This window comes from Colobus angolensis, unplaced genomic scaffold (assembly GCF_000951035.1).
Source record: "Colobus angolensis palliatus isolate OR3802 unplaced genomic scaffold, Cang.pa_1.0 Scaffold190, whole genome shotgun sequence".
NCBI lineage: Eukaryota > Metazoa > Chordata > Mammalia > Primates > Cercopithecidae > Colobus > Colobus angolensis.
In genome coordinates, this window is record NW_012115044.1 from 2,880,807 (window position 1) to 2,894,926 (window position 14,120).

General features: G+C 40.7%; 1 protein-coding gene across 3 annotated transcripts in view; it reads right to left on the reverse strand.

The window, feature by feature from the left end:
- Nucleotides 1-14,120, reverse strand: part of LSAMP (limbic system-associated membrane protein) — a 673,240-nt gene that overhangs the window by 48,653 nt on the left and 610,467 nt on the right. For all 3 annotated transcript variants that reach the window (XM_011940607.1, XM_011940608.1, XM_011940609.1), the window contains one exon: nucleotides 5,711-5,845. In XM_011940607.1, coding sequence (XP_011795997.1) covers nucleotides 5,711-5,845 — 135 coding nt within the window. The remainder of the gene's footprint in view (nucleotides 1-5,710; nucleotides 5,846-14,120) is intronic.

The window sequence follows — 14,120 nt, forward strand, 5'->3', positions numbered from 1 at the left end:
AAAGAACTTTGGAGTTAGACCTGGGTTCGAGTTCCAAGTCTACCACTTACAACAGCTGTTTGATTTTGTGTCAGAGCATGCTTACACTCGCTGAGCTTTGTTTTTGTCCTCTCTGCATGGGGATGATATAGATCGTCTCCCATGGGTAGTGTGCAGTGGTGTAAAAAGCAGCAGAGGCAGAGGGTGTAGGCAATAAAAAACACATTATCTGTAGAGAATTTAGAAATGATAGTAAGACTGATTTAGAGTTGCTTTTTTTTTTAAGTCACCATGTGCCAGCAATATTAAACAATGTATATTAAACAATACCAGTGATAAAGTAAATACTTCTCACTGGGGTAGACCAGGCCCAATACACCCTCCCATTTGGTTGGTGATATGGTTTGGCTGTGTTCCTACCCAAAATCTCATCTCAAATTGTAATTCCCCATAATGCCCATGTGTCAAGGAAAAGACCAGGTAGAGGTAATTGAATCATGAGGGCAGTTCCCCCATGCTGTTCTCATGATAGTGAATGAGTTCTCATGAGATCTGATGGTTTTATAAGGGTTTCGTAATTCCTCCTGCACTCATTCCCTTTCCTGCCGCCTTGTGAAGAATGTGCCTTGTTTCCCCTTTGCTTTCTACCATGATTGTAAGTTTACTGAGGCCTCCCCAGCCATTGGAACTGTGAGTCAATTAAACCTATTTCCTTTCTAAATTACACAGTCTTGGGCAGTTCTTTATAGCAGTGCGAGAATGGATTAATATAGTTGGCCACTGTTGGTGTGATGACTACAGTGAATTGATACGAAATCTCTAGGAGAGTCTGGGTACTCTGAAGGTACTTAGAAAATTATGGTTCCTGTCCATATTGCAAAATTATAACGAAACATTGTAGTACTCTGGGTTGTCACTGAATATTTCCTCTGAAGACTTCATAATCGATTCATAAGTATTAGGATATGTCTTTACCATTACCTACCCAAAGGCAAGAATAAACTAAAGATGAGCGTGGAGACTGAATAGGTGTAACTATGAAAAGCTAGAGAAGCTGGCCAGTCTGGTTCCATATTAAACAGTTATTTTTCTGGCCAAGGCAGGCAGATCTCTTAAAATCAAGAGTTTGAGATCAGCCTGGTCAACACGGTGAATCCCCTCTCTACTAAAAATAAAAAAATTAGTCGGGTGTGGTGGCACGTGCCTGTAATCCCAGCTACTTGGGAGGCTGAGGCATGAGAATTCCTTGAACCCAGGAGGCAGAGGTTGCACTTAGCTGAGATTGGGCCACTGTACTCCAGCCTGGGCAACAGGGTGAGACCCTGCCTCAAAAACAAACAAATAAACAAACAAAAAAGTTATTTTCCTGGCCGGGCGCGGTGGCTCAAGCCTGTAATCCCAGCACTTTGGGAGGCCGAGACAGGCGGATCACGAGGTCAGGAGATCGAGACCATCCTGGCTAACACGGTGAAACCCCGTCTCTACTAAAAATACAAAAAAAACTAGCCGGGCGAGGTGGCGGGCGCCTGTAGTCCCAGCTACTCCGGAGGCTGAGGCAGGAGAATGGCGTAAACCTGGGAGGCGGAGCTTGCAGTGAGCTGAGATCTGGCCACTGCACTCCAGTCCGGGCGACAGAGCGAGACTCCGCCTCAAAAAAAAAAAAAAAAAAAAATTTATTTTCCTAATTTTTTCTCATGAGGTGATTTTTGAATCAAATCACTGAAGATACCAGTTAAAATACATATACATTATCTGGAGGCAACAGGTCTCTCCAGCCCAATTGTGTATTCTGTGACAACCTCTGCTTCCTCTAAATAAATGGCTCTCCAAGGTAAGACAAGCTCACATTTAGAAATGTCAGCTCCCCAAGTGCCCCAGCATGGGTGTTGATTGAGTTGATTAGCTCTGGACACCAGGGTGGAGGCAGAAACAAATTCAAAGAGAGAGACAAATAAAGGGAAAAGGAGTTGTGAGGGTGACAATGTGAACCTATTTGGAGAGAGACCTGCGGGAGAGTGGAAGGTGGGAACATCAGCTGGTCAATGAGGCGGGGACAGGCTTGAGAGCTGGGAGCAACTTTTGAGAAAAAATTCTCCAGGCATAGGGATGGAGTCCAGTATTGCAAGAGTCTAGATAAAATTAACAGTTTGTATTTGTTAAACATTTACTAGGTGCTATATATTATTCTAGGTGTACTGGGCACTAGGATGAGACAAACTCAAAAATAGTTACATTTAATGCACTGTGAGAACTGAAATTGAGGAACTGCACCTAGAACCTGCAATGAAAGAACAGGCTGTCCCTAGGACTGGTATCTGAAAGAAATTAACAGTTACTTTGTGGGTAAGATACAGAAACCTGGAAGTCCTGTCTATTGTCTAATTTATACTAAACTTATCAATTGAAGAGATTTTGAGCCAACATTTTAGCTTTCTGTAAATTCCAGGACTTCCTGCCACTTAGAAAATAGATTTTGCATGTAAAAGTGGCTACGTGTAATGCTGTATGCCTACTGCAGAGAAGTGCTCTCCAAAAGAAGTAAAAAGGAGAGACCATAGAATCCAGCTTGTGAGCTCAACAGGAGAGACTGTTATGTCTCTCTTCTTTACTGCTCTAGTCCCTCAGTGCCCTGCAGCAAACATCTGTTGGCAACTGAGTAAATGAGTCAATGCAGTGCTGGTGGGAGAAAGTTAACAGCCCTGAGATTTTTTCTTTCTTGTAGTGGTAGTACTCAGGGTCTGTTCATTGCAATAATCTAATGGGCCAATAGTTATCTTAACCATCCTGATCCCCTGACCTAATTCCAAAGCTTGTGTTTTGAAAAGGAAGCAGAATCAGTTTAAATAATAGATTTCATGGCCAGCAGGATTAGATGAAGTGACAGAGGTGATCCTGGGCATTTCTCTGTATGCAAGAGTGTTGCTAGGCAGACTTGGTTCCATAATTCAATCTGAGAGACTTCATCTACTTAATACAACTATATTTAAGTTGGATGAATTGTTTGAACAGGACAAGTGCTGTGATGACTAGTTGTGATATAATATAAACACAGCTCATGAGGTTTTGGTAAAAGGTGATTCCAAAGGAAATGGATACAATATTTTTCCAGATTTGTGACCATATTATTTGCAAAATTTGGAGAAATGTTAAAAGGGCAGAGTTTATCTGTGAGTTTTTCACTGACTTATTCAATACACATTTACTGAGCAATTTTTATAAGGTCAGGCACATGCTAGGTCCTGCTTGTTAGGACATACTGGATGTGTGACTAAACTCATTATAGTTTTCCATATAATTTGTTATGAGGTATCTTTTTAGAATCTCAGGGTTCTGTCCATATTCTGTGGTTCACTCATCATTAGCAAAAGCTCACATTTTCATAAAAGTCTTTTCTTGAAAATTATAAGTATTTTCTTCTGCTTTAAATTACACTTTGGGGACAGTCAAGAGAAAGCAATGTCAGACTAATTGCACCAATAATAATAGGACCCAGGCGGCTAGCTTTGATCTTGGGAACCATCTGCAATCCAGACCACTTTGATGTTTCACACAATGGAAGCATAAATATTTTCTATGTACACCATGATCGGACTTTCACAAATCTAATTAAGATGAAGGTCAATTAAGAGAAAATGAAATCTTAACTCCAAAAGTCAGGGAAGAGATGGAAGATGATGGCATGGTTGTGTGTACATAAAAGAAGCTAATCTAATTATAAACTTATACAAACAGCCAGAGAAGTTTCCTTTCATGTGACAAAAAGGTCCTAAAGCATTTTATAACATTGCGATCATTAATGTGTCTTTGAAACACACCCAGCACTAGAAAAGAATAGTAATAACTGGCATTTCAAAACTCTATTACTAAAAAATTTGAAGACAGCTAGGGATAGAAGCACTTCTGAACTCATGAAATGCAGCCCCTTGCTTCTTGGAAATGAGTGCCATAAACTACAGCAGAGTCATTTGTATCTATCGGATTCCTCTAGGTTTGGTGTGAAAGAGATTTTGCTGCTGGTTTCAGAAGTCTGCAAGGCTGGAGCAAGGCCACAGGTAATGGTGCATCCCAGCACAGGCTGCGTAAACTTTAGCGAGTTTCCTCAGCTCTCCAAGCCTCAGTTTCCAAATTTCTAAAGTAAGACTAATGATGCTTATCTCATAGGTTTAAAATGGCTGTGGGGATTAAATAACAAATGTAAATCAATCAATCAATCTCTCTCTCTATCTCTCTCTTTATTTTGAGACAGAGTTTCACTCTTGTTGCCCATGCTGGAGTACAGTGGCACAGTCTCGGCTCACTGAAACCTCCACCTCCTGGGTTCAAGTGATTCTTCTGCCTCAGCCTCCTGAGTAGCTGGGATTGTAGGCACCTGCCACCACACCTGGCTAATTTTTGTATTTTTAGTAGAGACAGGGTTTCATCATGTTGGCCAGGCTGGTCTCAAACCCCTGACCTCAGGTGATCCACCTGCCTCGGCCTCCCCAAGTGCTGGGATTCCAGGGGTGAGCCACCGTGCCCGACCAATATAAATCTCTTAACTCAATGCTGCATATGGTAGGTATGTGGAACTGAAAATTCCTTATCTTCCTCGTGAGAGTGTGGGCTTTAGAATCAAATGGACCTGAGTCTGAATCCCTTTTCTTACATTTACTTTCTGTGTCATTTTGAAGGGGTAGTTTTACCTCCTTGGGCTGCAGTTTTTCAAACTCTAAAATGGTCTCAATTATATCTACCTTGCTGGGGTTGTTGAGTAGAGAAGAGAGAATTAATATAAAATCTCTGGCACATAGGAAGACATGAGATGACAGAAAGTACTCATCACAGCCTGGAGGATACTTTCAAACATGGGTTAAGATGTTTGTACATGTATGTCTGTGTGCCTATGTGTGTGTATGTAGGATGTGTGTGCATTCAATGCATAGAAGGGAAGAACTGTCAGAGCTTCCCTTTGTCCCTGCCACTAGCCACAGTTGTGTGATGTGGGAACTTGAATTTGAGTGATGTAGAGTCAGTGCTAACTGAACAGGGTAAACTAATTCTCTTTATTCCTTTGCTGGGTGACACACATCATATAGATCCTCCCTCCGCCCACCTTCTTTTGAACTACATCTAAGAATCCTTTCATCCGAGAAGTTCAAAGTATGCCCACTTACCTATGCATCTTAGTGAAATCTTCCTTTCTAATGCCCACATTTGGGACAAATAGGTAACGGAAATTAACTTGTCAGACATTCCTGTTAGCCATCAGGGACACATGGTATCCGACCACAGTGGCTCTAATTTGTTCCCAAGGCCAATTATTTAACTAGCAGAGGATAAAATATAATCTTGAGGCATTCCCTCCTGACAAACAATGCGTTAAGATGGAAATTCCAGTTAAACCAGATACAAATTTTTGTTTTTTTCTTAAGTAGTATGACCTTGATTTCCACGAAGACCAGCATAGTGACCGTCAGCAATGTTAGTGCTGTCTGATCATGTTTTCTTAATTCTGTAGTGTGAGTAAAAAAGGGTATTGTTAAATGTATTATGGATTACATTTAGAGTTGATTTATCAAATTCAAAGGCCAAGTCCTGCCCGTGGATGTGTTCAATGTATAAATGTGCGTTCCTGGCCAGAGGAGCATCTGCTTGAAGTACAATGCTCTTTTGCTAATGGAATCTTTAGAGCTCACTGGAGGTAGAGGTGCACCCTGGGCACCTAGCACCCGCTGGCTCCTGCTGTACTCACAGTTCACAGTGACCTTGACTTGTTTGACATCCGCTGAGGAGACCTCGTTGGCAGCTTTGCACTCATATTTGCCTGACTGCTCCCTGGTGATGCCGAGGATCTCCAGATATTCTTCTTCTCCTTCAAATTCCCTTCCTGAAAAACAGAGGTTTTCATGATTCTTTTTTAAAGTCTGAAATAGGCAGCAGATCCTCTCATTATTCTTTTTAAAAGCAATAAATCCATATTTCTTTTCAATGATTTGACAATGTACTTTGTCTGACATCAGATTCCACAGAAGCAGACCTCAAGACAAAAAGTCTTGTGAAAGTGATTGAGTAGAAAATGCTCTCAGGAAAAACCAGAAAGAAAATGGGAAAGTGGGACTTGGAAGAGAAAGAAGTCAATCAAGGGTGCAATGTCAAGCTAAGTCCCACAGAGAGCAACTGTGGCTCAGTCTTTCAGGGAGGCCTGGGGACAGCTCATGTCCCACTTCAAAATTATTCTGATCATGAGGCTGGGAGCTGGGGTGTTTATAGGTGCATGCACTCACCCGTCACTGGTTAAGGGTTTGGAACAAAGTAGGAGCTGGCGGGAGGTACATGCAAATCATAAAGTGCTCTGAGGGGCTATAGCACCAACATCATCTACTACACCATGCTGCAAAGCACTCTTTTTTGTTGTTGTTGCAAGGCACTCTTTACACCAACGTTGTTATTAGACAAGTGGCTTCCTTTTGAGAAACCACCACTCTTCTCCAGATTCTGTTAAATTCTGTTCATAAGGATTGTATGCTAGACTGCCTTAACAATTGTGATCTCTGTTCTATATCAAACTACATCATCATAGAGGCTTTTAGGCCATGGGCCAGATCCATGAGAATGTGCTGCTGATGGTGGGTTTGTGATGGACTGTGTCATCTGGGGTTTGGGGTAGGGAGTTAAATATTACTGGCTTAAAAGTTGGGATTAGAAATAGGGAGGTCCTGTTTGGAAAAATCTACATAGTTGAGTGTGTGCATTTTAGTAAAGAAATCTCAACTTAGGAAACCTTGTTTAAATTCCCCTATGTGGACTATAATTGATTAAACTATTTTCTTCCTGAAGAGATGGAGAGAGAAATAAGGAAGAAGTGGAGGGGGAGAAAAATGAAAAGAAGAAAGAGAAGGTGATGAGGAGATGAGATTGGGCAGCAGGAAGAGCTTAGCCAGAGCTTGGCCAGAAAGGCCCAAGGACTTCAACTCTAGCTAAATTGAACCCCCTTACCCCCAAATTTCAAAACTCCACTGTTACACGAGTTAGGATAGAGCAGCTGGGGAGGGTGTTAAAGAACACAGTCCTGCAACCATGATGCTCCTGGTCATTCCACACTAAATGGTACCAGTCATTAGCTCTGCTCAAATGCCACAAGCTGTTAGCCTTTTCTGGAAATTCCCCAATGACCAAATCAACATAACAGACAGTTAGCAAGGAGATAAATTTACTCTAAATATGTCAGTTAAACCTGTTAACTAGGCTCCCAACAGAACATGGGGCTTCTTTGCTAACATTCTATAACACAACTCTCTGGATATTCCAAGCTTCAAATCTTCTCTCAATTGTCAATATCACTAGTTTTGAGGAGACTATACAATCTTGATTAAAAAAACAGGCAAGAGTAATATACCATTATTTGATTCTGAAGTTCTGCACATTATCTAGCATATGCTTCTACTGAGAATGTATTTTTTTTTTATAAGAGGTTAATTTTTTCCTGTCTACGTTTTTCTCTTCTTCCTTGCCAAAATTTAAAGCAAGTACTTAGATCTGATTTTACATGTTACAGAAGTAGAATGTAGTAGGGAAGAAAAAGTAATCTCAGAAAGGTAACTGGCCACTTTTCTGGATTAATTGGGCAGGATTTGGGATTGAAGGGGTAAAAAGATCTTTCCTGCATATTATTTCTATGGACTAAGTGTCATGCCAGCTATTTGATGCTAAGACTCTTCTAGCTGAACATAAATACCCTGAAGGCTAATGGCAACTCTGACAATTAGTTTTTTATTTAGCAGGCAGAAATAGGTGTAAGCTCATTGAAAACCTAGAATGCAGAGGTGGAATAGAAAGTAAGATAGCATTATTTATTTTCAGCATAATGGTAAATTGTAATGAGAAAATAGTTAATAATAATTTTAGAATGTTTTAGTATTTCTTCCCATCCTGCATATCCCCCACCCGTAATCTTAATCTTGGTTGGGGACAGAGCTGTCAGTAGAAGGAGAGAACAAGGATAATCTTAGAGATGGTTGGCAACACTGAATTCTTTCCAATTCCCATGAAATACCTAGAAATGGTGGATTATGGGTCCCTACTTTGCTTTTTGAATTTCTAAAAAAAAAAACAAAAACAAAAACAAAACAGTTGCAGGAGAGAGAAAGATTATTTTTAGCTGCACCACCTAAAGCCCTACCAATTCTGGAAGATGACACCTATGAAAGTAAGTATTAAGATGAATGAGAGAAAATAAAACAATATTTATTGTGTTTGGGGCCTGGCATTCTTACGTTACCAATATAAATATTAATAATCTCGTTTGTTCCTGATAAGCAGATAACAAAACATATCCTTATCAGATAAACTTTCAATCTCATGTCTCTAGAATTTCCCCTAAACTACCTGAGGATAAAAGGAGAGTTTTCCCTTAAGAGACCCACATGGGAGGCAGAGACATCATTTTTGCTTCTCCTGTGATAGCTCTCCTCCTCTCCAATGGCAGCCTCTGTCTCTAGCACACGATGTGCATAGCTGTCTCAATAAAGTGGGAGCAGGCTCCAGGTGCAAACCAACTACAGACAGAGGAAACTGCACTGTATTCCATCATCCAACCAAACTCATCCAACAATTCTCTTGCTCCTTTCTTTCCTTTTCCCTGATGTGTCCGTTCTCATGAGAGCACATTTTCTCCAGTTCTTTCAGTTCTGACTGGCTCTCAACCCAAGAGTCCTGCCAGTATTTCCTTTCATTCTCTCAACCTTAAGAAGACTCTCAGGCCAGAAACTGAATTTAAAACATTGAGAGACATCCCTGGGCCCTCCCTTTTGTCATGCTTTCTTTCCCTATCCCCTGGATCCTCCAGTTGAAACTCTTGCATTCCCTGGCCCTTCCTGATTAGTCTGTTCTAGTCACACCCAGGAGACTTTTCCCATAATGCATTGTCTCTATTGCTTCACTTGAGAATTTCTTACCAATTCACAGAAATTTAACAGGAAATGGGAGCTTTGCTGTTGCTGGAAAGCCAAAGCTCCAGATTGTAAGCGCCACAGGGACCATGCCTTACTCATAATATCCTCGTGAAGTAGCACAGGGTTTGGCTCAGATTAGTCACTCAATAAATGTTTGTTGAGTTAGCTTGCTACAGACTCAATGCTTGTGTTTCTCCAAAATCCATATGTTGAAACTTAATCCCCAAAGTGATGATGGTATTTGGAAGTATACCTCTTTGGAGGTGATTAGGTCAGGAAGATGGAGGCTTCATGAATGAGATTAGTGTACTTATAAAAGAAGCTGCAGGCTGGGTATGGTGACTTATGCCTGTAGCCCTAGCACTTTGGGAGGCCGAGGCGGGTGGGTCACTTGAGGTCAAGAGTTCGAAATGAGCCTGGCCAACATGGTGAAACCCCGTTTCTACTAAAAATACAAAAAAATTAGCTGGGCGTGGTGGCATATGCCTGTGATCCCAGCTATTTGGGAGGCTGAGACAGGAGAATTGCTTCAACCCAGGAGGCGGAGGTTGCAGTGAGCTGAGATTGAGCCACTGCACTCCAGCCTGGGTGACAGAGCAAGACTCCATCTCAAAAGAAAAAAAAAAAAAAAAAAAAACGAAAAAAGAAAAGAAAAAGAAAAGAAAACAGAAACTCCAGAGTTCCTTCGCCTCTTCTGCCATATAAGGACACAGAGAAAAGACAGCTGTCTCTGAATCAGGAATTGGGCCCTCATCACACAGCAAATTTGCTGGCACCTTGATCTTGGACTTCCCAAGCTCTGAAACTGCGAGAAATACATTTCAGTTGTTTGTAAGCTACCCAGTCTATGGTATTTTTGTTATAGTAACCAGAATGGACTGAGATAAATCTGAACTGAGTTAAGAAACTCAAAGAGATTCTAGAGTTTTTGTCAGCACTTCATGTAGTTTAAGAGATAGAGCTAAGTATTGAAAAGTGGCTAAGTATTTCTGTCAGAGAAGTTGGCATAAAACCCCATTGCCTTTTAATGATCCGAATAGAGTTCTCTTTTACTGGGGAAGAAAGGGTGTGCTGAGTACTCTGTTGCTGAATGACTACACAGGGGCATATCTGGCCACGTCCCAAGGAATTATCTGCCATGGCGAGTTATCGTTTTGGAAACCAACAGAGCTCCCTGTGGACACAGGCACGATGCAATCTCAGCAAGCGCCATTTCTTGTTTTAAGGCATGGAATATACCACCTGAATCTTGAGTCACAAAATTCTAAAATGCACTCAGATTCTTCTGTTCCTTTATTTCCCTTTGTCCCCATGTGCCTGTCCCCAAGAGGGTAACTTTTCTCCACTTCTTTCAGTTTTCCCTGACTGGCTACTCTCAACCCCAGGGTCCTGCCAATATTGTCTTTTATTCTTTCAACCTTAAAAAGACTCTCAGGCCAGAAACAGACACAAAACCTACTGTTTAAGTTCTCTGGTAGACGGGTTCTATGGCCACAATTTGGGTCGTTCTCTTGTTCCTATTATTTTTTGTCCTTACAGAAATGTTTACTTGAAATGCAAATTTCAGTATTTTGGTATTTTAAACATCTCAACCAATTTCCACAAGCGTGTTCACATCGCTGAGCGTTATATTTATTCTGGGATCTAATGTTTAGTTTAAATCTCCCTTGGCTTAATGTGTTTTTGTGTGTCCTGGCAATATTCAGCTACCAGGCTAAATAACTTCTCATCCTCCTCAGTGTATGCACCTTTTAAACTCTTGCACATAATTAGCATATCCCTTCTTAGTCACTATTTACTGAAGTTGTACATATTAGTTCTTTTAATATTTCTTCATAGGTCAGAAAGAAGGGCCTAGAGCTAATGGCAAGAGAAAAGTGTTCTCTCCTGTGTTCCCCAATGTGGAGGCAAATCAGCCAGGAATAACTCCAATTAAAGTATGCCAGGTGCTGCCTTCTGAGTACAGTGCCTTCAGAGTTCCATACTTTGGTGAACCCTGAAGTTCCTATGCAAAATGTTGACTTATTTAGATTTATAAGGTCAACCAAGCATTTGTAACAAGGAGCCATTTGAAATTAAATGTATTTCCATGGTGCTGCTTTTTCTCATTCCCTTTCTTTCTCTCCTCCCTCTCCCTCCTTCTATCCTCCCATCTCTCTCTCTCTCTCTCTCTCTCTCTCTGTCTCTGTCTCTGTCTCTCTCTCTCTCACACACACACACATGCACAGACACACACACACACACCCCCACACACACACATAACTAGTTATTTACATATAAGATTTTACTGTTAACTTTTCGGGAGCAGCACACACGTTTCCTCATCCTCAAATATTTGCTCACTAAACAGAGCAGTACTAGTCTCAAAAACTTCCCAGGACATGACAACCAGACCCATATTTGGAATTAAAAACATTTTTAAAAGACTATTCCTCTAATAATCATTATAGTACCTGTCTTTCCTTATATTTGAGATACAAAAAAAATACAATTTAGGAAACTTGCTAAATTCGAGCATTTCGTGACTTTAAAAATTTAGAATTCCAAGGAAAGTATGTTAGGAAATGAATGGATCATTTTTTCACTGTTCTGAGAAGACTTTTGTAAGTACAGCATCTCAGTAGATCAATCTTTCACAGATGGGAAGATGTGCTTGCAATGAGGTGGCTATTCCTTTTACTCATCTATGTTTGAATATTTACATGTAAGTGGCTATAAACACATTAGCTATAAACATAAACATACATACAGTTTAATAAAAAGCAAAGCACTGGAATTTATCTTGCAAGGTGTATATGTGTGTATATTTGTGTTTGTGTGGGTCTGTGATTGGAAACGTGAATGAAGTAGGTAAGCAAGAAAAGCAAGCTATGAACTTCTACCTATGAAAATTAGAGGAAAAAAGATCACGAATCAATGATGCCATTTGAAGTTTCCTGTGAGAACTTCAAATGCTGTACCATGTTTCTGTTCTTATAGTATGTTTCATGTTTTCCTTTTGTTTTCCCCTAAGGACATGCTCACCTATTCCTGTTTTTGTTTTCTTCCCTGCTTTCCTGCACATCACGTTCTACACAAAAATGATAAGGAAAGGAAGACAGAAAGAAACACAAGAAATCTAGAAAAGATGCCTGCAGTAGGGTTCTGTTTGTATTTCCAGCCATGTCTCTCTCCAGATTCTTTGAAGTTTTTGCTTCTCCGCTTCACATTACACCTGAGAGATCCCTTAGTGTTTGACAATGTTGCTGTCCAAAGGCTGAAACCACTTCTCATCCTCACTTTTCACCACTAGAATTGTGGGCGGTGGGGGGTGGTGTGAAGAGTGGTAAATGATCCCTGATTGAAACAAGGCAGGGAAGGGGTAGATGCAGTCGTCAAAAGCAACAACCACAGGAGGATAAGGAGACACAGGGAGGAACAAGGTATTGAAGGGGATGAAGAAAAAACAAAACAAAACAAAATGGAGCGATGTGATATAATGAGAATGATTTTAGGGAAGAGTTGGAGGAATGGAAATGAAAGCAGAGAGAGTTCTCTGAAGAAAGAGGCATATGACTATTAAGACATTTGAGCTGCATGCAAGGGAAGGGGTGGGTTACTCTGCTATAGAAATGTTCCCTATTTGAATAACAAGACACAACAGGGGGTGGATTATGCAAATTGGCCCCATGCCTTATGCAACCCCCAAGGATGTAGTTAGTACACAGAAACCAGTGACAAGAACAATGCCAGGGAAGATTCACAACTGGCTTTGGCTCTATGAATGAGCATGGGCCAAACGAAAAAGAACACCCTGAGATTATTTTTCCTGGCATCCAGAGAGATCCAATTCATTATGATTTGCATTTTTGCTTTCACATATAAAAAATAAGCTAGCTGAAATAGTGTGAGCTCAGCTTCCAACCTGAGTCTGCCATGAATGCATCCTTTTTTCAGTCCTGGGCCATGACATTCTTTTATTATATTTATACGAAGCCATTACCCCCTACTTGGTGTCAGTTTTTAGAAACTGCCCTGCCCTTCTAAATGTGATGCTTGAAGTCAGAATCCCCTATATTTAGTTCTCTGAAGGGAACTGTACTGAGAATAGCTATGGTTACATTGTAAGGCTTTACCACTGTAAAAACCACATTTGGTTTTGATCATCACTGTATCCTTTCCCTAGCGTGTAGCACAATGTCGGAACCTATTAAAAGTTTAAGAAATTTGTAGAGTGACTGTTGAATGAGCTACTGCTTAATAAACACTTGCTAGGCACTGTGCTGAGTGACTCAGATGTATTATCTTATTTAATTCACAGTAGTTTTAAGATTGCTTACAGATGTGTAACACATAGGAACACAGGTTTAGATTGGACAAGCTTATAATCTTAGTAAGGAAGACATGAGCTTTGAGCCAGGTCTGTTGACTTTTGGGACTCATGTTCCTAACTAAGCATGCCTACTTTTATCATTAGAATGCTGAAAGATGCAACAGTTGGCTGAATTCTTAGCTCTCAGAATCTGCTTTATTTCTTTCTTTTGAGTATAGAATGGGAGATTGAGAATAAGACGTGAGAAATTTCCAAAGCAATGCAGCTCAATTATTGATAAAGAAGGTAAAAAGACAGGCTTCATCTTTTATGAGGTTTGCCCACTTCACTTAACTTCCTTATTGAAAAGATCAAATGAACCAATAAATGAGGGGAAAATAGTTGGTCTTTAAAAATTTAGCCTCTTAACCATTTATTTTTAGGAGTCCCTCCATTAGCAATAAAAACCTATTGGTACAGCAACCAGCAAAGGAGCCACAGGGGCAGTGTAGAGTAAACTTAGTAGTAGAGAAGATTTCCTGGGAGAAACAAGTTTTCAGGAACTTAAGAAATGCAAGTGGAGAAAAAATTAGAGCTGGCAAATTGTAAAAGGGTGTGGCAATCTGATAAACCTGACTAAACTGAAGTTTCTGAGCAGGAAAAATGAGCACGGTGATGTATGAAGACATGCACTGGGATGTGAGGGGTGGTATGAAGACTCTGGGTTTGCTATGTTACGTACTGCTACATCCTCTTTAAGCCTTCCAGCACCCACAGGGTACTGAGTACAATGGCATTATTCTGTAATTTGTTTTCTTCCTTTTTTCCTCCCTCCTCCCCTCCTCCTATCCCTCCCTCTTTCCTCCACTCCTTCCCTCCCTGCCTCCTTCCCTCCCTGCCTCCTGACCAGGTCCAGTGGA